General features: G+C 35.2%; 1 protein-coding gene across 1 annotated transcript in view; it reads left to right on the forward strand.

The window, feature by feature from the left end:
- Tnks (tankyrase) overlaps positions 1-24574 on the forward strand; it is a 443661-nt gene that overhangs the window by 270998 nt on the left and 148089 nt on the right. The window contains exons 19-20 of the mRNA XM_090403559.1: positions 5818-5883; positions 14710-14819. Coding sequence (XP_090259685.1) covers positions 5818-5883; positions 14710-14819 — 176 coding nt within the window. The remainder of the gene's footprint in view (positions 1-5817; positions 5884-14709; positions 14820-24574) is intronic.

Raw genomic sequence — 24574 nt, forward strand, 5'->3', positions numbered from 1 at the left:
TTTACATAGAACGCTTGGAAATGCTGTGCTGTGTTGATGATGTATTTGCTATTTGGCCATATGGTCCAGACACAATTAGATACATTTTTAGCATGTTTAAATAGCCAACACTCTAAAATCCACTTCACAATAGAACAGTAAGCTAACCCTTCCTGGATACACAAATCATACGGCTTCCAAGTGGTTCCTTCTCTTTTTCAATTTATAGAAAACCCACACTTATAGGGAGATATTTGCACAAATAGTCACACCATCATCCAGTTAAACAGTATGGTATCCTAAAAACACTAACTCACAGAGCTATAGCTATTTGTTCCAATTATAATGCTCTTACTGCTGAATTCATTTGCATACACCACACCTTCTTAGCCAATGGCTATAATCTCTCATAGGATAAAAAAAAAAAAAAAAAAAATTAAATGCTTCCTAGAAATCCCCTCTGTTGCCTACCATATAAGACTACAGCAAAACTGTTACCATCCCATATATTCAAGGCACATCTGAAAAGATATCTAGAGTGCTTAATAAATATCAGCAACACACTGTATTTAAACCATATGTCAAATTGGCAACTCTCATCCATTCACCTAAGGACAAACTCTCCTCTTTATCACATCCAGGAGTTTATGAAGTTCCCTGTTCTCATGACCAGACGTACTATGGAGAGACAGAAAGAATTGTACATCTGCCTTGGTGAACATCTGGCATTATCGTTATGGCAAGTCGGATTTTGCAGACCATGCCTTGGATGCTCCCTCATACAGAATCAACTGGAAGAAAACAAAATGCTACACAGAAGTTGTTAAAAGTCAGAAAGAGATTGCTTTGGCTTCAACAGAAGCTTTAAAACATACTCCAAACCTCAACAAGTATGGCTATATAAATTTACTAAAAATCTAGGAGACAGTCATTTTAAGATCTAATTAATACTTGTTTTCTCTCTTTTTCCAACATAGATGGCACCTAATTAGGATCTTAATTCCTTGTGTTGTTCATTATAATTTTTTAAACTAGTCCCACTGTTATACCAAATTGTTGTTTCGCATACTATAACAAACCGTTTTTGTGGTCTGAAGATGCTGGATATAATGCCAGCAAAATATCAGCAAATAAGTTAATAAATATTTTCTTATCATTCTAGGTTGTCATCAATACCATGAAAATAAATGAACATATACTGCGAACACAAGTCTTTCCACACATTTGAGTAAAGAAACTGTCAAAGGGAACATCAGCTTGTATATTTTCCCTCTTTCTTTTTTTCATCATCCCTGAGAAGCGTGATTTCCTTTCAATTGCTACAGAGCAAATTAGACAAAAATATGAATATGGCTTCGCTCCTGAACATAACAAAAATAATTCCACTACGTATAAATCCATCATCATCATCAAATTCCTGCCATGTACCCTCAAGGGGTTTACAGGATATGATAGTACTACATGAAACTAACATCATTAGTAACTTCCTATCTACAATTTTCCTCCAAATCAATCTGTTATCTGTCAAGATACCAACATTATCAGATCTTATATTTCTATCTTCTAAGGCACTTTTTATTGTATTAATCCACCAATATCTTATTCTTCCTCTGGGTCTTTTTCTTGCCAACCTGGCAGAGAACACTTGTTTTGCTAATCTTTCCTTTCCTTTCCCATTCTGTTTAAGTGACCACACCACCTGAGATTAGCATCCAGGGATGGGTTAGCTCTGCTAACACATCCCTGGATGCTAATGTCAAGTTCTTTCCTAATATCCTCATATGATATTGCCATTGATGTCATCTGTTCATGCCCCTAATCTTTCTCAGGACTCTCATATTTGTGGTTCTCTAGTCTTTGGTTAAGTGTTTTATTTCTAACCCAGCTCTCAGATCCATACATTAAAATTGGTTTGAACACTGTCTTGTATACAGCTAATTTAGTGTTTTGACTAATTTCTCTCTCATTCCATATAAATTCAGTTGATTTCTGACTATACCAGCTTTGCTGATTCTGTTGTCTATTTCCATATTTAATTTACCATCTTCATTAAAAATCGTGCCTAAGTAGCTGAAATGTTTTACTTGTTCTATAGGTTCTAAATTCACAATGCAGTTTATATTTTCATTTCTTCTACCTATTTTAATTGTCTTTGCCTTGTTATTATTGACCTTCATACCAAATCTATTACAACAGTTATTCAATTTAGTCAAGGAATCTTGCAGACTTGTACCAGATTTATTTAGAAGTATAACATCATCCACATAAAGCAAAGAGGTGAGATTAACATTTCCAATTTTGATATCAGGTTTAATACTACTTTCCTTCATAATGTGATCCATGTAGATGATGAATAAAAGAGGGGATGATGTATATCATTGTCTGACACAAGACTTAACATTAAATCATCTTCCTGTACTTCCTTCAATTCTAACTGCTGACTTACAGCTCAAATAAAGACGAAGTATTGCTTGATATAATGCCCCACTGACAACATACAACTGTATCATTTTTAATAGCTTCTCTCCTGACACTTTGTCATATGCCTTTTCCAGATATATAAAAGCTAAGTAGAGATATTTGTTATATTCCCATGATTTCTGAACTATAGTGTTTTATTTCTAACCCAGCTAACCACTCAACCAGCCTGGCTCGTCGAGTGGTTAGTGTGTTCGCTCTCCAGTCAAGAGGCTGCAGGTTCGAATCCTGCCGTGGGCATGGATGTTTGTGATGAATGTCTGTGAAAAAACTAGTGGTGGTGTTTGGCAGTAGATGGCATTAGTGTGGGTGATGCTAGTTGTGGTTCGTTGTAGTTAGTGGAGACAGAAAGTAGTAGAGTAGGTTCCCTCCCTCGATCAGTCTTTGGACTCCCTGGAGGTATAATAATAATTTGTTGTAAAGTGAAAATTGGATCCTGACAGCCTCTATTTGGCCTGAATCCAGCATGTTCTTCACCAAGCTTCCCTTCCACAACTGTTTCTCAAGTATACTTGCATAAATCTTACTAGGAACACTCAGTACGGACATACCTCTGTAATTCTCACATTCAATTTTATTTCCTTTTTTATATATGGGTACTATGACAACTCAACTGCAATCATCTGGAATTCGTCCCTCTGTCCAGGCCTTCTGAACTATGGAGCACAGTCACTGTAAGACTTTTATACCTCCATACTTGAGCATTTCTGGTCGAATATTATCTACTCCAGCTGTCTTTTTATATCACAGGCTTTTGATGGCTTTTTCTACTTCAAGTATGAATATGTATTCCTATTCACATGCTTGGTCAGTGTTTTTTTTATCACTGTGCTGTCACTAATTGTTTCATTTATAAATTTTTCAAAGTAATTACTCCATACTTCAAGGATATCTTTTTCTCCGGTTTTCATGTCACCTTTATCATCTCTAATTCCTTTTATGGCACTCTTTCCTCCATTTCTGAGCTTCTTTAACACCCTCCAGAGTATCTTGCCACCATCTTGATATTTATTTTCAATGTTCTTACCAAAGTCTTCCCATGACTTTTGTTTAGCTAGTTTTACAGAGTTTAGCTTTCATACATTTGTCTCTGTATTCTCTAAGAGCACAAACTGACTTATTTGGCAGGAACTTTTGAAATGCTTTCTTCTTTTCCTTCACTGCCTCTTTAACTTCCTGTGTCCACCATGGAGTTTTGATTTTTCTATCCTTGCAGACAATCTCACCACATGCCTCTCTGGCTGAATCAATCAGTGTTTTCTTCAGGGCTTGCCACTGAATCTCCAAGGTTTGGTTCCTGTTTTGACGCTTTTTCATTTTTTGTTGAATAATGTTTGTATATTTTAGTCTACAGTTCATATCTGAGAGCTGCTCATCTTTTATTTGCTTTAGAACTTTCTTATGTTTTTCTTTTCGATATGAAATTCAATTTTATCTTTCTCAAAGCTAAATGGTAATCACTTCCGGTTTCAAATCCTCTTTATATTCTAGTTTTCTTCACCATTGAGAAAGCATCACTATCAACAATAACATAGTCAATGAAACTTTTCTTATTCCTTGCAGCTTCTCTCCATGTGAATTTGTGCACATTTTTATGTTGGAACATTGTGTTAGTAATAACCAGTCCATGTCCTGAGCAGAAATCCAATAAGTATTTGCCATTATTATTAGCTTTGATTTTTTCATCAAATTTTCCCAGAATATTTTTGTATGTCTGACAATCATTTCCTACTCTGTTATTTACATCCCCAACAAGGGCCAACTTTTCCTTTTTCATTGTGTCAGTTGTGTTCTCTAAAGCCTTAAAAAATTCCTCCACTTCTACTTTAGTAGAACCTTCTGTGGGACCATAGACATAAATAAGTCTTGTTGTCCAGTTTCCATTCTGATATTTGCTCACATCACTCTACTTGATATTGCCTGCCATTCAAGAAGATTAGCCTTTTATTTAGTGTTGAATACTATAGCTACTCTTTCTTTTCCGTGATTGTTATTGTCGGAATATAACATTTTGTGTTTATTTTTGTAGAAAGATCTCACCAGTTGTTGTTTCTTTTTTGTTTCAGTAACCCATATTATGTCAATCTGGTACTTATTCAATTTCTCATCTAGCTCCATTTCTTTGCCATTCGGACTTCTTATGTTGATAGTACCGATCTTGAATTCTGGTGATGGTGAGTTGTGTTTCAGGATTTGTTCCAGTGGCCAACTTTTCACTGTTTGTCCTTGTTCCCCGGTGAAAACACATGTACCTTGTTTAACCAGGCGACACCCCAGCTGACATGAAATTCTGTCATATTGTACCATTATTTTATATTGTGGTTTAAGCCAATATGAATACATTTTGTTGGCCAAATCCCAAATTGCCAGCCCATCCTCATTCATTTATTTCCAGGTAGATACCTAACAGGGTGCACAATGAGATGGTGAGGATTGGACATTAGATCAGATGCCCTGGTCAGTTTTCTGCATTCCTTGAAAGGCTATGTGGAGGTCTCCTCGCTGTTATACAGCTTTAACCCATAATCACTTCAGAAAATAGATATTATACACATAATTTATAAATTAGTCATTTTGCTATCAAGATTTAGGAAAATGAATATTTTTGGATTATCTATTGTCAGTAGCATGGATAATAATCAGTCTACTGCATACTCATGAGCCAAAATATTATGCACCCTATCTACTAGCAGTTGGACCTCCTTTTTCCAGGATCAATGCTTACATGTATCTTGCATTGACTTTCACTAGATCATGGAAGGTGTCCTGAGTTAGTCACTAGCATCAGTCAGTGAATGCTGCATTCCACATTATCCACAAATGTTTGATGAAATTCAAATCAAGAGAATTGGATGGTCATGAGAGCATATGAAATGCTTCAAACCATGCCTGCACAGTGTGTGCCTTGTGACATGGGATGTTGTCTAGCTGGAACAGGCCACATTGTCACCATGTAGGGAAATGCACTGGACTGAAACAATCCCCAGTTAAGAATTAGCAGTCAAGGTGTGTTCAGTGGGGGTGTAAAGGCCCTAGTGATATTCATGAGAACAGATCCTGTACCAAGATACTGTTGCCACTGGCCTGTTTCCAGCCAACCATAGAGTCTCATTAGACAGAAACAGACTGGGTGGTCATAATGTTTTTAATAATGAGTATACATGAATGTTATCAACATTTTAGGTTACAAAAAAAAATTCAGTTCTAGTATCTTTATGTTTGAAATGATCATAAAAATTAACAGATTGATGTATTGTATTGAACTATCTCTTTTTGCTGGTTTTAAATGGTTAATGTAGATGCTTATATATTTTCTTGCACTTATTTCAAAGTATATTTTATTTTCTTTTTAATGTGTAGTTAGCCCATGGAGCAGATCCAACTATGAAAAATCATGAAGGGCAGACACCACTTGATCTGGCCACAGTGAGTAATTTATATGTTTGTTAAATTTATTTATTGAATGTTTAATTTTATTAAACATTAAATAAGTTAATAATACTTTGTAAATGGGGAGATCATTTATATGATTAATCAAATTATGATCAGAAGAGTTGTAAATGCACAATAAATGCATACTGAAATGGATTGTTTAGAATGCTTAAGCACTCCACACAATTTTTTGATTTATGTTAAGGACAAGAAGAGATTTAAAAAATATTAATGATGTGATGAATGATGAACAGCCTATTTTTCTTCCCACTGCAAGGTGAAGGCTTCTCCCATTGATGGAGGTTTTGGCTCTACTACTCATATGGTGACCCAGTCCATATTGGGAGTGTATCTATACTTGGGTGAATGAATGTATGAAGGTGGAAGACAATCACAGACATTCATACCTACACGGGATTCAAACCCACAGCCTCTTGGCTAGAGAGCAGATATATTAACCACTCGATATATGTCATCATCATCATCAAATTCCTGCCATGTACCCTCAAGAGGTGTACAGGACATGCTAGTACTACATGAAAAATTTACATAATTACTAACTTTCTATCTACAATTTTCCTCCAAATCAGTCTGTTACCTGTCAAGACTCCAATGTTATCAGATCTTATATTTATATCTTCTAAGGCACTTTTTGCCATATCAATTCACCTATATCTTGGTCATCCCCTGGGTCATTTTCCTGCCATCCTGGCAGAGAACACTTGTTTTGCTAAACTTCCTCACCTATTCTGTTTAAGTGGCCATACCACCTGAGATTAGCTCTGCTAACACATTACTGAATGCTGACAATGTCAAGTTCTTTCCTAATATCCTCGTTTTTAATATGATATTGCCATTGATGCCATCTGTTCACTCCTCTAATCTTTCTCAGGACTCTCATATCTGCGGTCTCCAGTCTTTGGTCAAGTGTTTTACTTCTGACCCAGTTCTCAGATCCATAAGTTAAAACTGATTCGAACACTCTTGTATACAGCTAATTTAGTGTTCTGACTAATTTCTCTCTTATTCCATATGAAATTTATTCAATTGACTTCCTACCATACCAGCTTTGTTGATTCTGTTGTCTATTTCCATATTTAATTTACCATCTTCACTAAAAATTGCGACTAAGTAGCTGAAATGTTTTACTTGTTCCACAGGTTCTCCATTCACAATGCAATCGACATTTTCAATGATTCTGCCTATTTTCATTGTCTTTGTCTTTTTATTGTTGACCTTCATACCATATATATTACAAAAGTTATTCAATTTAGTCAGGGAATCTTGCAGACTTGTAGCAGATTTATTTAGAAGTATAACATCGTCCACATAAAGCAAAGAGCAGGCATTAACATCTCCAATTTTGATATCATGTTTAATACCACTTTCTTTCATAATGTGATCCATATAGATAATGAATAACAGAGGGGATAATGTACATCCTTGTCTCACACCAGATTTAACATTTGAACCATCTTCCTGTACTTCCTTCAATTCTAACTGCTGACTTACAACTCAAATAAAGACTAAGTATTGTTTAATATAATGCCCCATTGACACCATATAACTGTAGCGTATTGAATAGCTTCTCTCTTGGCACCTTGTCATATGCCTTTTCCAAATCGACAAAACTTAAATACAGATCTTTGTTATATTCCCATGCTTTCTCGACTATTTGTCGTAAAGTGAAGATCTGATCCTGAAAGCCTCTATTTGGCCTGAATCTAGCTTGTTCTTCACCCAGCTTTTCTTCCACAATTCTTCTCAATCGTTTCTCAAGTATACTTGCATAGATCTTTCCAGGAACACTTAGTAGGGAAATACCTCTGTAATTCTCACATTCAGTTTTATTTCCCTTTTTATATATGGGTACTATGAGAGCTCTACTCCATTCATCGGGAATTCGTCCCTCTGTCCAGGCTTTCTGAACTATGCAGTGCAGCCACTGTAAGACTTTAATACCACCATACTTCAGCATTTCTGGTCGAATATCATCTACTCCTGCTACCTCTCAACATTTCAAGGCTTTGATGGCTTTTTCTACTTCAAGTATGGGTATGTATTCCTGACTGTATGCCTGCTGTGTGTTTTTTACCACTGTGCCATCACTGCTTGTTTTATTTAGCAATATTTCGATGTAATTACTCCATACTTCAAGGATATCTTTTTCTCCCATTTTCATGTCACCTTTCTCACCTCTAACTTCTTTTACAACATTCTTTCCTCCATTTCTAAGATTCTTCAACAACCTCCAGAATATTTTGCCACCTTCTTGATATTCATTTTCTATGTTCTAGCCAACACCCTCCCATTACTTTTGTTTAGCTAGTTTTACACAGTGTTTAGCCTTCTTGCATTTGTCTCTGTATTCTCTAAGAGCACAAGCTCACTTATTTGCCAGGAACTTTAGATATGCTTTCTTCTTTTCGTTCACTGTCTCTTTAACTTACTTTGTCCACCGTGGAGTTCTGATTTTTCTATGCTTGCGGACAACCTTACCACATGCCTCTCTGACTGAATAAGAGTTTTCTTCAAGGCTTGCCACTGAATCTCCAAAGTTTGATTCCTGTTCTCAAACTCTTTCATTTTCTCTTCAATAATCTTTGTGTATTTTAGTCTACTGTTCACATCTGAGAGCTGCTCAACTTTTATTTGCTTTAATATGAAGTTCAATGTTGTTAGTCTGGTTTGATTAAAACTGGATTTTGGTCAAATCTGAGGTTGTGCATTGCACTTATTTGATATTGATGTGCTATGTTTTGTAGTATCATGCATCGAGAACATCAGGAAGTTTTGATGTCCTCAATGGACCTCTCCAGGATCTCTAGAACCTACATACTACAGCATGTAGGTTCTAGAAGTCCTGGAATGGCATTGTTCCTGGTAGCAGCAAACTGCCTTTTGGTTTGTAGTTCCTGTTCCAAGTTGCATGCTTGACATTCAAATTTTCTACTACTGGCACTACTTGGGTCATGTCTAGAATTTCAGTTTAGTCTACTTCTGTAACTGTTTATTTGGGCAGTTACATTCAGAGTATATTTTGAAGTGGCCTGTATATGCTGTTTGTATCTCCACCTCTAATTTCTCTGTTGGTAGTGGCAGGATTTAAAATTTCATTTGGTTCTATATTGTGCTTAACAAAGATTGCTATGCTACCCCACCTGGTGTTGAGCCTGTCATTGCAGTAAAGAACATAGTTCCTGAACCTTGAGTTGTCAGTTATTCAGAGGTTTGTTTCTAAATATACAAGGATTACTCCAGCATTCTAACGTGTCATAAACTCTTGCATTTCATGCATTTTATTTTCTTGACCATTGGTGTTCCAGATCACTGACTAGTGTAGTAAGGATTGTTTGTGTGTCTCACAAACTTGTTCATAGTGTCCTGGGTGGGATTTGCTTTGCTTAACTCAGACTCTTTGCCCAAAATGGCTGCTGTGATTGCAACTTTCTAGATTTGGTTGGTGCTGGGGTTTGACTTTTACTGGTAGTTTTGATGCCACCATCTCTAGGTACAAGATGCATGGCATGGTTTTGTATACCTTTGGGGGTGGGTACCTATGCAGTTGTTGCCATGTACTTTGGGTTTCTTGTACTCTGTAGTTCGCAGCATGTAGTCCACTATAGTTAGTGCATTAAGCTGGATCTGCTTTTTTTTTTTTTTTTTTTCAGGAAGACTGGTTTTTTCTACACTTATTGCATAGGAAACTGGCCAGCAGCATTGTGATTAGCCAAATTTTTGACATCAGTGGCATTGCTCACTTGATGCTTTCTGTCATAATGATTCTAGATTTATAGCCAGGACACAAATGGTTTCTAGATCATAGATCTCTTGGTATAATTTGCTCATTTCCACTAAGACAAGAGCCATTGGCTGTTGATCTGCTCAAAGCATATCGCTAACTAATTTTAACGGGGTTTAGTCTGTGGTTTTGGAGGCCTCTTGTGACTTCCTTGATGATTATGGATACTATTGTACCACAAGGTACAATAGTTTTTAATACAATAGTAGTGAAATGTTTTCACTTTTTAGAATTAATGTGTTATTGAATGTTTTCATTGTCCAAAAATGTAGTGAGTGCATTGTAGTTGGATACTATGTCTGGCTGTATTCAGACCCTATCATCTGTCTTCCTGACTTTTGTAAAATTTATTTTACAGCTTTTAATAGCTGTTGCCACTGCAGCACATTGTTCCTTAGCTTGCAACATAACTGGAAGAAGTTTTCCATTATTGTGGCTCATTTCCTTCTGTGAGGTTGCAGTTTCAATAGGTGTTGGTTCCTTGCATTATTTTTTCCTGCTAACTTCACAAAACCCATCTTTTTCTTCAGATGTTTCCTGAGTTGAATCTGATGCTGTTTGTGAGTACAATGCCTGAGACTCTAGTCTCTTCTCAATGTCTGGAGTGACAGTTGACCTCTCAAGGCAACATATAATACACATTATAACCAAGCAGAAAAGGCTTTGACAAAAATTAATGATGTTAAGAAGAGTTTTTATGTATTTCAGCTAGCCTGACTGGCCGAGTGGTTAACATATTTACTCTTCAACCCGAGAGGCTGCCTGTTTGAATCCTGCCTTGAGCATGGGTGTTTGTGATTGTATTTAGGTGGCAGATGAATTTTGTTGCCTGTAACAAAAAATGGAATTTGTTATTACCATGATACATTGCCTTTTTAGAATGAATTCATGAGCCAGAAGATTGGTGCTTTGTTGTTGACTCTTCCAAAATGAGCTCAAATGCAGTTTTTGTTGCATAATGATAATGGGAATCCTTCCATACTTTTCACACATACAGTAAATATGAAGGAAACTTGAAAATATGTTATTGAGTTTAGGCAAGTACTAAAGTACACAAGGACTACGATTACAGTATTAGTGACACTTGAAAGATAATTGCTTTCTTGTGTTTATAAACAGCAGGGCAGCTGCAGAACATTATGTCAAGAAAATATGCCCCCCCCCCCTTGAAAGATTTTACACGAGAAACAATAAAAGAAAACTAGAAAAAAAGTACACTAACTGAGGAAATATTTTCTTAGGACGTGTTTTTGTGACCAACACTCAAAAATATTTTTGCCATAATTGTCTATCAAAGCGAGTCACATGTAAAACTTTGTTATAGCATTGGACCAGAAATGACCTATATTCCACTACCTCACTACAAGATTTCCAATAATTTCAGAAGCTAAACTTACAAAAGGTATATTTAATCATGTTATAACAAGATCAGGGCTAGAATGATACTGAAGATGTTACTTCTGTTTTCACTGGGCTTCTTTTTCTGAAAATGTTATTCTGGGGAAATTGTTCAATGGAATGATATTATGATAGAAGTATACTATTAGTTACTTTCTCTTTTTCAAAGAGAGACATGTAAGATGCTTACAAGAGGGGAAGTGCTTATATGCACTTTTAAATTTCTGTACTTTTAACATGCTTCTTATTAATTATTTATTTTACTTATTGTAAATATAGTAATATGCGAGATGGAAGTAACTGAGTTTGTTACTTATTTTTGTTTTGAAATATATATTTCTGATATATATTTGAGGAATGGAGGAAAGAGTGCTGTAAAAGGAATTAGAGATGATAAAGGTGACATGAAAACGGAAGAAAAAGATATCCTTGAAGTATAGAGTAATTACTTTGAAAAACTGCTAAATGAAACAAGCAGTGATGATAGCACAGTGGTAAAAAAACACTGACCAGGCATGCAGTCAGGAATACATACCATACTTGAAGAAAAAAACCATCAAAGGCTTGAAATGTGGAAAGGCAGCAGGAGTAGATGATATTCGACCAGAAATGCTGAAGTATGGTGGTATAAGAGTCTTACAGTGGCTGCACTGCATAGTTCAGAAAGCCTGGACACAGGGATGAATTCCCGATGATTGTAGTAGAGCTCTCATAGTACCAATATATAAAAAGGGAAATAAAACTGAATGTGAGAATTACAGAGGTATTTCCCTACTGATTGTTCCTGGCAAGATCTATGCAAGTATACTTGAGAAACGGTTGAGAAGAATTATGGAAGAAAAGCTTGGTGAAGAACAAGCTGGATTCAGGCCAAATAGGGGCTGTCAGGATCAGATCTTCCCTTTATGACAAATAGTCGAGAAAGCATGGGAATATAACAAAGATCTGTATCTAAGTTTTGTCGATTTGGAAAAGGCATATGACAAGGTGCCAAGAGAGAAGCTATTCAATATGCTACAGTTATATGGTGTCAATGGGGCATTATATCAAGCAATACTTAGTCTTTATTTGAGTTGTAAGTCAGCAGTTAGAATTGAAGGAAGTACAGGAAGATGGTTTAATGTTAAATCTGCTGTGAGACAAGGATGTACATTATCCCCCTTGTTATTCATTATCTATATGGATCACATTATGAAGGAAAGTGGTATTAAACATGATATCAAAATTGGAGATGTTAATGTCAGCTTTTTGCTTTATGCGGATGATGTTATACTTCTAAATAAATCCACTACAAGTCTGCAAGATTCCCTGACTAAATTGAATAGCTGTTGTAATATATATGGTATGAAGGTCAGCAATAAAAAGACAAAGACAATGAAAATAGGCAGAATCATTGAAAATGTCAACTGTGTTGTGAATGGAGAACCTGTGGAACAAGTAAAACATTTCAGCTACTTAGGCATGATTTTTACTGAAGATGGTAAATTAAATATAGAAATAGACAACAGAATCAGCAAAGCTGGTATATGGTGGGAAGTCAATTGAATAAATTCATATGGAATAAGAGAGAAATTAGTCAGAACACTAAATTAGCTGTATACAAGACAGTGTTCAAACCAGTTTTAACTTATGGATCTGGGAGCTGGGTCAGAAGTAAAACACTTGACCAAAGACTAGAGACCACAGATATGAGAGTCCTGAGAAAGATTATAGGTGTGAACAGATGGCATCAATGGCAATATCATATTAAAAATGAGGATATTAGGAAAGAACTTGACATTGTCAACATCCAGAAATGCATTAGCAGAGCTAATCTCAGGTGGTATGGTCACTTAAACAGAATGGGCGAGGAAAGATTACCAAAACAAGTGTTCTCTGCCAGGATGGCAGCAAAACGACCCAGAGGAAGACCAAGATATAGGTGGATTGATGCAGTACAAAGTGCCTTAGACGATAGAAATGTAAGATCTGATAATGTTGGAGTCTTGACAAGTAACAGACTGATTTGGTGGAAAATTGTAGATAGGAAGGTAGTAATGATGTAATTTTTGTCATGTAGTACTATCATATCCTGTACACCCCTTGAGGGTACGTCGCAGGAATTTGATGATGATTATTTCTGATATGTTCTCTCACTGGGTATAGAGGATATTATGATAGTAATACATGAAAAGTTTACATCTTTACTAACTTCCTATTTATCTGCTATATGTAAGGAACTCTAATCCAATATTGACACATCTTATATTTTGATCTTCTGTGGCACTTATTAATCTATCACTCCACCTAGATCTTGGTCTTCCTCTAGATCTTTATCATGCCATCCTGGCAAAGAACACTTGTTTTGTTCTCCTCTATTTAAGTGATCATTCCTGAGATTAGCTCTGCTCACACATTCCTGAATGCTAACAAAGTTAAGTTCCTCCTAATATCCTAATTTTTAGGATATTAGGAGAAGAAAATATGATTCTGCCAATACCATATGTTCACTTCAGAACTCTCATATCTGTGGTTCTCTGTTCTTTGGTTAATTGTTTTGCTTTTAACCCAACCCTCTGAATTTATAAATTAAAATTGATTTGAATATTATCATATATTCAGCTAGTTGTTTTGACTAATTTTCTCTCTCATTCCATATAAATTTATTCAATTGACTCCCTACTATGCTGCTTTTCTGTTATTTTTGAAGATGCCAGATTACATAATCTGGCATCTTCAAAAATTGTGCTTGAATAGTTCGAATGTTTTATTTGTTCTAGAGGTTCTCCATTCATGATCTGAATAATGTGCAGCCTTGTCTCATATCTGATTTAACATTGAACCATCTTTCTGTACCTCCTCCTTCAAAACTAATATCTGGTTTACAGCTCAAATATAGACTCTGTATTGCACAAGACCCCATGTTGCTAGTTTTTTTTTTTAATATCATTAAACAGTACTTGACCATACTTATATTTTGGCATACTTACTTGTATTAAACATTCCTAATGTGCTGCTGGGAAAAACAAAAAAAAATGATTCTGTTTTAAAATTTGACCTCTAAAGTTCATAGTATTCACTTGTTTTAGTCTTAATTATGAAATCCTTGTTGACTGCTGCACTCAGAAAAACCACTAAGAAAAGGTAACTTGTGAAATAGTATGAATTAGTGTTAACTTTTGCAATGAAGACTAAAAATACTGTTTCTATAATTTCCTAGAGAAAAATTGATAAAAATGTAGTGCTAGTAGGGGTTAATCTGAAGTATAAATTAATTTGGATATTGCATGCACAGTCAACTGTCACTACATATAGCAGACTTCTGGGAATGAGTGGATAATTTTTTGTTATAGCATGTTTTTTTTTTTTTTTTTCCCTTAGAAAGATATTGTGCTTTTGATTGGATGTCTGTAATTGTAGTTTGTTATAGTGAGAGTTGACTGTGATTATCAAGGTTCATATAAAAATGCTTAAAAGATAGGGGAACAATTCCAAACATACCTTATTTTGTGATTGTTTATAAATTGGCGGGGAGATTTCTATAACATATTAGATGAACATTTATGACAATTATTGAAGTATTTAAGAAATAAGCAAACATAAATTTTAACTCATGTCTTAACTGGGCATGTGTATTTCAGGCAGAGGATGTACGATGCTTGCTTATTGATGCGATGCCTCCAACTACTTTTCTCCCAACAACTAAAAGTAGTTCAGTCACAGGAAATTCATCTCCCTTGCCTCCATTAAGGTAAATATATGAAATTAAGTAATTTTAGGGTAGTATCCATTTTATTTTAATTGTTTGTTTCAATGAAATGGATAATAATTGTCTTAATTATAAACTCAGCTTAAGAGTATCTACTTGTCTTTTTCAAGACATTATAAGCTCTTAAGACACACACACACACACACACACACACATATATATATATATATATATGTATGTAGTTATTATTGTTATGGCATTGCTATAACAACAGTGGGTGAAGGATTAGAAACCTAACACATTAGTTTTGTGCGAACCAAGAATTGTTTTGCTTTGCAGTGAACTTACTAATCTTTTCATCTGACCTCATTCCTTCAATAAACATGGTGGTGGAATCAATCTAGATATGAAAATAATCTACAACTTACTTTCACAAACATTGAAACATCTACTCAGAAATGATGAATTATCCATGTTTTATTGCATTTTGAGTAGCCTGTTTGAAAAAAAAAAAAAAACTATAAAGATTACTATTTTGTATTTATGATTTGAAATATCTGTAAACCAGATGTTTCTAATCATAAGGAAAAAATTACCCAATAAGATTATCTAGTTTTTTATATTAACTAAGGAGATATTATAGCATTATTTTGCTCTTTTTTTATTTGATTAATCAGAAAAATTACAAATCTTATGTAAATTCATTGGCCAGTTGGTTAACTTATGCACTTTCCAGCCAACTCACTATGGGTTCAAATCCATCATATGCATTGATATTTGTGATTGTCTTTAGGGAAACAAATTTCATCATCATCGGATGTGAGACATTGCCTCACTAAGTAGGCCTAAAGTGGCTTGAAAATTCCATGTTGATCTCTAGAGCATGGTTTACAGACTATGTAAACCATGGAGTATCAGAAATAGAAATGATGAGGTCTTAGCTTGGTAATTGCAAAGGAAACAGAAGTCATTGGCAGTAGTGTGAGTAATAATATAGGCAATGGGTTTGAAATACAGGCAATGGATTAGCAAGCTGGATGTTGCTTGGTCATCTGAAGAGAAGGCTGAACTGCATAGACAGATAAACTACAAGAAAGGCTATCATTGTGGATAATTTCAACTGTGGAGATAAATAATTAGAGAGAGAGAGAGAGCAGAGCATTCAAAATGAGGTAAACACAACTTAATGAGTGAGGGAAGTGACTTGAATTACAAGGATATTGGATCTAATAATAGCATCTGAGAAATTTCTCTGTAGATGTGCTGAATGTTATGCTTCCAATCGAGAGAAAGTGATCATTCAGATATGACATGAAGAGGTGACAAATCATGAGTTCTTTAAGAAAGGGTGTGTGTAGTACTATAAAGCAGGTGGGTGCAATCAGTTCAAACTGTAGTGCATGCTGACTCTATTCCCACAGAATGGGAGTAAATGAGCAAATTCTTGAAAGCAAAGGTTGCGTAAAAGAAAATGTTGCAGATCTGGTTGTAAGAGAAAGGTGATGATCATCTGTTTAGCTGTGTAAGAAGCAAGCTAGGAACATGACAGCTTTGGTGAGGAAGCAAAATAACACTATGAAAAGTTAGCTGAATAGGCCAAGCAAAGGAAATCCATGGTAATTTTTTCGCTATGCCAAGTAAAAGGAAGAATGACATGGAAGTGTAATCTTAGTGAAGACAAATGGTAGGAAAATGAAAATGTCAGAAGCAGCAAGTTGAACTTCAACAACTCAGCCAGAAATGCTTATGGGTGAGGGGATAGACAAAAAAAGATAAAGGTGGATGATATTGAAGCTATTACAAGAACTTGATTTGATCACACCAGTCAGACAGGAAGGAATATCAACATGGATGCTGAAAAAATATGCAAGAGAATTAGCAATTCCTTTGACCTGATTGTTCAACTTAAGTCTTAGCATAAGCAATCCAATATACAAAGGTGGAGCTATGACAGACACAACCTGTTACAGACCAGTCAGTATCTCTGGAGTGGTCATTAAGGTGTTAGCAAAGATGATAAGAGCATATGTCAGAAGTGGGTGAATAGTACTTTGATACTTCAGCAAGGACATGGCTTTGTTAAAAGCCATGTTATAAGCCTTGCTTTAGCAATTTACTCACATTCTATAATAGAGGGGGGGGGGGGTATAGAGTAAATGGATATACAAGGGTGGTCTGAAAAGTTCTCTGTCTAACAATGAAAAAACGAATTTATAATTTCAAAATTATTTTTATTTTTCAACATAATCTCCCTTAAGACTAATACATTTATTCTAGTGATGCTCCAGCACCATTATCCCATCCTGTAGTGGTTCTCAGTAAGATCAATGCAAAATATACCCCTCTACAGCTGCAATCACTTCTTGATTCGAAGAAAAACACTAACCAGCGAGGAAGAGTTTTAGTTTTGGGAAGAGATAGAAGTCAGAGGGAGCCAAATCTGGGGAATAGGGTGGATGTTCCAACAGTTCATAGTACAGATCCCTTAATTTTCCCATTGCCTAAACACCTTTGTGGGCAGGTGTCTTGTCTTGATGAAAGATGATTTTTTTTCTTCTGTAAACCGGGTCTTTTCTCACGAATTTTTTCGTCTAGTCTGGTTAAAAGATCGGAATAATATTCCCCGGTTATCCTTTTCAAGATAATTAATAAACAAAATGCCTTTAGAATCTGAAAATACTGATGCCGTGGCCTTTCCTGCTGATGGAACCGACTTTGGCGTTGAACAACCGGCTTCTGTCCACAGTTTTGACTGCTGTTTGGATTCTGGTGTGTAATGGTGAATCCAAGTCTTATCCATAGTAATAAATCGACTAACAAAATCAGTTTTATTCTTGTTAATACGCTCCAAGCACTGTTCAGAGATTTTCATGTGAGTGCGTTTTTGATCTGCTGTGAGCAAGCATGGCACCCATCATGCGGAAAGCTTTTTCATTTGCAATTCTTCATGCAAAATATTCCTACACGTTCTTTTGAAATGCCTATAGTCTCAGCAATTTCATGCACTTTAACTCGCTGGTCATCCAGTACCATATATTGATCAATGATTTCTGGTGTTGTTACACTTTTTGGACATCCTTCACGTAGATCATCTTCAAGGCCGATACGGCCATGTTTAAACTCAGCAGCCCATTTATTAATTGTTGAAAACGAAGGAGAAGAGTGCCCATAAACTTTTATAAACTTTGAATGAATTTCTTTTGGTGTTAAACCTTCTTTTACAAAAAATTTTATAACTGCACGATACTCAATTTTATCCATTTCAAGGGATACAGATAACACTTTTGCTTCAGACAGCTGTATAAAATAAACTACTTGATAGAATGACTTGCAATTTCACATGGATGTTTATGACAGATGTACCAACTTAGAAGAAAAAAAATCTTGCTGATAGTGTTGCCATCTATGGTCGAGGCCGAGAACTATTTAGCAAAATCCAGTCATTTGTGGATTATGCCAAGGCATTTGACAGGATCTCACATGGGAGGTGGGTATGCAAAATAGACTTGTGCCATGAATCAATGTAAGTGAATGACATATATCACAGAGGGAGTATAGAGATGCCAAGTTCTAAAAGGAGAGTAACCATTGGGTTATCTCAAGGTTTTTTTACTGGTGCCATTATTGCTTAACTTTTATATTAATGATATTGGGAATGACCTAGAGCAGCTTTTCTCAAAATGTGGTTCACAGCCCACCAGTGGGTTGCCTGGTTTGCCTGGTGATCCCAAAGAGAATTTTACATAGCTCCAAACTAAGATAAAACCTTAATTTTTTTTATTATTTTAGTTTGTAAATTTTCAGATACAGTTTAGAATACTATATATTAAATATATTGAAAATCCTATTAATTAAAAAAAAATTACGTAATTTATTTAATTTCAATGTAATAATATGCATAATATTTTTCCACACACACACAAGTATATAGTGATACATGAAATCAGCAATGTGGTTGTCACCACTATATGATAAGAAATGTACAGCTTTCTACCCACATGAAGTGTAGTGTGAAGCATTGTGTTGAAAGGTTGCACCTGATTTTTGAGAGGAATAAGAGCTTCCATATGTACAACCACTGCAATAACTTAATATAACATTAGTTTATTTTAACTTATCATTCCTAGTAGCCGGCATACAATATTAGTCAATTAAAAAATGTTTTTTTTTTATTTTTATTATCTCTACAAATATATATATATATATATATATATATATACAGGGTGTTCGGGATAAATTTGACATATTTATAATTAATTATATTTTTCCGTAAGTTACATGTATTAACACACACTTCTCTTCATTTAAAAGTTTTGACCCTTCTTCATTCATATACAAGATGTCAGAAAGGATGGATAGCTGGAACCCACCTGAATCATGGAAGAGAATAACTTGTATCATGATGATTCGTGCCCGCCATCAAAATAAGGATATTACGACTGCTGCCCAATGCTCCCTGAATACAGTAAAAACAATCAGGCATGAACTAGAGACTTGCAATGGTGACTACGAGGATGTAGCAAGAAGAAAGATCCCTAGCAGACGATCTGATTGCGTTCGTACAGCAGAATTCCTCGCAAATCTGCAGGAACAGGTGTTGAAGAACCCTGGCATTGGAATTCGGGCTTTGTTCGTGGAGTTGCTAACTGTAGTCAAGCCCTGGATAACAAGGGTAGCCAATGGTAGGCCGTATGTATGGCAGCAGGATTCGGCCCCTTGCCACACCTCTGGAAAAAGTCAAAAATGGTTGTCTGAAAATTTCTACGACTTCACCAGTCCAAATGTTTGGCCTCCAAACTCCCCAGACCTTAACCCCATGGATTATTTTGTATGGGGCGCAGTTGAAAAAGACACCAATCGCACTTCCAGTAATACAAAAGCCCAGTTAATGGATAAAATTAAAACAGTTTTTGCGGCCCTTCCCAGGGAGACTGTAGCATCAGCTTGTTCGAGGTTCCGAAGCAGAATTGAAGCTGTGATCGATGCTAATGGTGGTTATTTTGAGTAAATCTTGTTGATAGTATTGTAATTAACTCTGCCTGTAATGTTTTTTGTCAATTCATTAAATTTAATAGATACAAAGAAGATTTTCTTTTTCCTTACGAAACTGTCAAATTTATCCCGAACACCCTGTTATATATATATATATATATTAGTAGATTTATATATTTTTATATATTTTATTTATATATTTTTTTTTTGTAGTGATAATATGGGAAGCTAGATTAAAACTAGTACTTTGAAGTAAAAATTCAGTGAAGTTTGTTGAAACATTAATACAGAAAATGTGAAAAACAGTGAGAAAACAATGAATTAGCCCAAGATGTGCTTAATATAAATGACTATCCTATTTGTGAAAACGAGCACTGAGAAATAATTAACATAATTGTTGCAATGAACAGTGATCAACAAAAACAAAACCAATGATAAAAATTCTTTCCTAGTTGAGGGTAACCGTGATATCTTGCCTATGGAATTCTGCATATAAGGATACATTGAATAAATATCAGAGTTTGGGAAACAGACAGATGACAGGATATGTGATAAAGACATACAAGTTTGTAAAGGGATTGTATATAGCTACCAGTGAAATTTTGTAGCTGTTTTTTCAGATGGGAAAAGAACTCAGGGCATTCCTTGAAGCTAAGCAAGTTGGAGGGGTGGGGGGGGGAGCTAGGAAGCATGTGAGGTCTAGGTTCTTTTCATTGAATGTGATGAGTGTAAGGTATATGCTGTCATTCATTGTTGTGAGTGCATCTTAAGTAAATGCATTCACAGAGAAATATAATAGGAATGTTGGCATTGGGTGACATAGAAAGACCCTCCCTTGGCAGTTTTTAGACTTGTAGGAGGCTGCATGGTGATGATAATAGTATTCTGTTTGGGAATAAGTGATTTCTTTCCTTGTGTTGCACTTTAAATGATAAGTTATACATACTGATGCATCTACTCTAATAATTGACCACCCTCTCATTCAAAATGACATCAGTGATTTCAAAGTTAGAAGTGTGTATACTGTATATCTTGGTTGCACTTCAATCCATTTGTCATTGTCATCTCTACAGATATTAGTGTTTATCACTGATGACTTAACGTACACTAACAGGTCAATAATAAAAGCTTCTCTCATGCTCTATCTATCCTCATACATCCTTACAAACATTTTTGAAGTTCTGATATTTTGCCATGTCTCTGACATTCTTAGTATTCCCATTTGTTGTTCCTTAAAGATGGGATAATAACATCCTAGATATGTAAACTACAGCCTTAATACAGCTCTGGTCCATTTATCTCTATATTATATATAACACTTCAGCACCTTTCTAAGTGTTAGGTTGAGCACTTTTATAATGATGACTAATAGATTGCATTTGTCTCACTAAAACTATTAGAAGGCAGTCTCTCCTTGTTCCTAATCTTCAGTTGCTCATTTGTCATCAAGACTATATAACCTCATCTCATAAATGTTGCAAATATGTTTGTACACTACCTGAACAAATTAAGGCACATATTTTCCTCAACTTATACATAGTTTTATATTATAATGTGACATTTTATTACGGACAACTTTTACTGTAGTAAAAGTTATTCTGAGCAGTGTGTCTTGAACTTGTGCCATTAGCATAGACCCAGTTGTGAGAACACCTACAGAACATTGCTGGAATCAGTTGTGATATTTTTATCAGTATTTTGAGAACCAAGAAAGGTTTTCCATTTATCATACTGATTGTAATTGAGATCTAGGTTCAAGCATCCTTCCGTTCATGATTCATGAACCTAGATCTCATTACAATTACAAATTAGTAGAATTGTATAATCCGATCCTTCTAAGTATTCAATCCCAAATATCTCTCTAAGGCCACTGCCTCAGAGATATTTAGGATTGAATACTTAGAAAGATCAGATTCTGTTAGAAGGCAGTCTCTCCTTGTTCTTAATCCTATTACTCATTTGTCATGAATTTTTTTCTGCACAAACATTACACTTAACCCCCCCCCCAATCTCTTTTTTAAGCATTTGCTGTTTTTTATTGAATTGAATATAGGAATAATGTAGGATTATTCCTATGTTATAGGAATTATAAAATTATAATAGGAATTATAATTCCTAATATTCCTAAAATAAAACAAAGATTGAATATAGGAATAATATTGAATAATGTAGGAAAGAACATTAATCTTAACTTATTTTAAACATCCAGTACTGTTAGTAGAGCCTCGGTAGCTCAGTCGGTATAAACGATCCCTTTGGGGGAAAGACCTGAGTTTGATTCCTATTCATGACATGAACCTTTATCTGGTCTTTTTCGACTAAAGGTGAGTTAGCCGGTCTCGTATGGAAATGGGGGGGGGGGTTTCACCCAAAACTCCGGTTTTTCATTCCCCAGAACAGGCAAACCAGCCCCCATGAATACATGCAATTTATAGCCATGAATACTTATGACAGTATGTGGAAGAGATAGGGTCCTCACCACATGTAATGCTTGTAGTTAACCATGAGTCACATCATGGTAGTCAACCTCCTGGATAGGGGATGGCACTTGAATGGGAATATTGTTAGTGACTTCATTGATAATTGAAAGGACAAAATGACATTTTCTTTCTATGAAAGCTAAACAGATCATTTCTGTGCACTAATTCTTGTTTCATGCCTTATCCATTACTGTTAGCCTTATGTGTATTCTCAGCACTTGGAGGAGATAGACATAAAGTTTCTGGCCAGCAGAATATGGAGATATTATACCACTTTTCACCCTGTTTGCTTAATTTATGCAAAACTTGAACAATGTATTCAAGAGAACTTCTGACTTTGTAAGGTGTGTCAATAAAATGCTATTACATCAGAAAACAAACTCCAAATGGTGGATGATTTTTCATTTGAAGGATTGAAAGTGAAAAAGTTGTTTTCGGTTACTGATGCTTTGTCAGATTTTGGTAAATAAGATGTTTTACTTCTTGTAAAGATTTCTAGGCAAGATGAAATTCTTTCCTATTGATCTAGCAATGTTTCTTGATATATTCATACTTTTGCTTATATGAAGTTGTAAGCTATTTGACATATATAATTGGATCATCATATATGCCAGGGGCATATATTTCAGGTGTGCTAAGTGTGTGGTGCACACCCACGGAATAGCAATATCACCGATATTATATTTTTGCATTTATTCATGTTAATGACTTCCTTAGTTATTTCCTGGCATTGCGTGATTCCTAAAATTAACCACAATATACTAATATTTTGTGAAGAAGACACTTTTTGACACATAAACATTACATCACATTCGCATTAATAGCTGGCTGTGTGATCACAAATACAGGCATATTAGATGGTGCAGCAGGTCAAATTCTTAGTATTCCAGTTGTTTTAAACCACCTGGAAGGTGAAGTAGAGCATATGCTGAGACAATAGCACCCAGAAATCAGTGGTTGTGATTGGTCATTGTGTCAACCAATCTAATTGAATGGTGTCATGAGTTGCTGTTTTTGTTTTCTGAGTTTCATCTGTTTTGTGTGCATGAAGTGTGAACTGACGTGTTTAGGACACCTATATAGACAAGTTTCTAATGTATAATTTTCTATAAATAATTTATAACTTATTTGCCCATATTTACAATGGGAAACAATGTTGATGATCTACTGAATTTCCCATTTTCTGCCAGAGCTTTTGCAGATTTTATGATTGTAGTTGAAGGAGGTATCCTCCTCTTCCAAATTTACTATTATATTTACACCTTTGAGTAATTCATATATATCAACCAAATATAGCATTCTCTTCATTACTGTTTCCTAATATATTTTAAGATAAAACACATTGTCCCCCCCTCTCTATGCACATCTGGTTACAATTAATTGCATTGGACCAATTAAGATGAGTGCTGATCGACTATGCAGTCATATGGTGGAATTGACGTAAAATTTGTAGGCATGGATTGCATAAGCCACACCCCATGTGATGCCACTGATACATATATGTATGTGTAAAGTATCTGTTTATGTGGATAATGTAAATACTGAAAAATGAGTTTATAATTCATTTCATATTTACTTCATTTTCAAGAAATGCTGAAAATAGCATCTTTGAATATACCAAAAATTCAGACCAACTCCTGGAACATCACTCTTTGCAGCATACAGTTACACTTGAATACCTTCATACATCAATAAAAATGCAATCATATGGTGAAATTGACATGAATTTCGTAGCGCAGGTTGCTTAAGCCACACGACAGCACACCCAACAACCGAAATAGGCATGCAACGCCACTGATATATGCATTTAATTTTAATCATATTACAATGATAACAAGATCTCAAAGCAACAGTATTGTCTGATATGAAGTGTTTACTGCTGTAGATGATGGTAATAAATTGATATGATTTAAAAATGATAATTTGTTGTCATTAAATTCATTAAGAATTGGTCTCCTCTTGTAGCATTCCTATTTGTTGTTCATAGTTGTTGGGTACTGTAATGACATGACTGTCATGTTAGCAACTTGCTCCATTTTGATAGATTGGTTGAATCATCGATACCACCTGATTCAATGAATAGTTACTGGCTCCTGAACTTTTTTTGTGTGCACTGAGGGATTTTGGTCTTTTTTAATTAATGAAAATTCTCCAGAATGTGGTCTACTAGTTAACTATTGACCAAAGCAGAATATGTTAATATATGTAAAGTATTAATTCACAACACAGGAATAATAGGCAAACAATTAATATTGATATAACTTATTTGTTGATATTTTGCTGTTATTATATCCAACATCTTCAGAGCACAAAAGAAGTTTGTCA

Source organism: Typopeltis vanoorti, chromosome 14, assembly GCF_054136105.1.
Source record: "Typopeltis vanoorti isolate ZY-2024b chromosome 14, IOZ_Tvanoo_1.0, whole genome shotgun sequence".
Classification (NCBI taxonomy): Eukaryota; Metazoa; Arthropoda; class Arachnida; order Uropygi; family Thelyphonidae; genus Typopeltis; species Typopeltis vanoorti.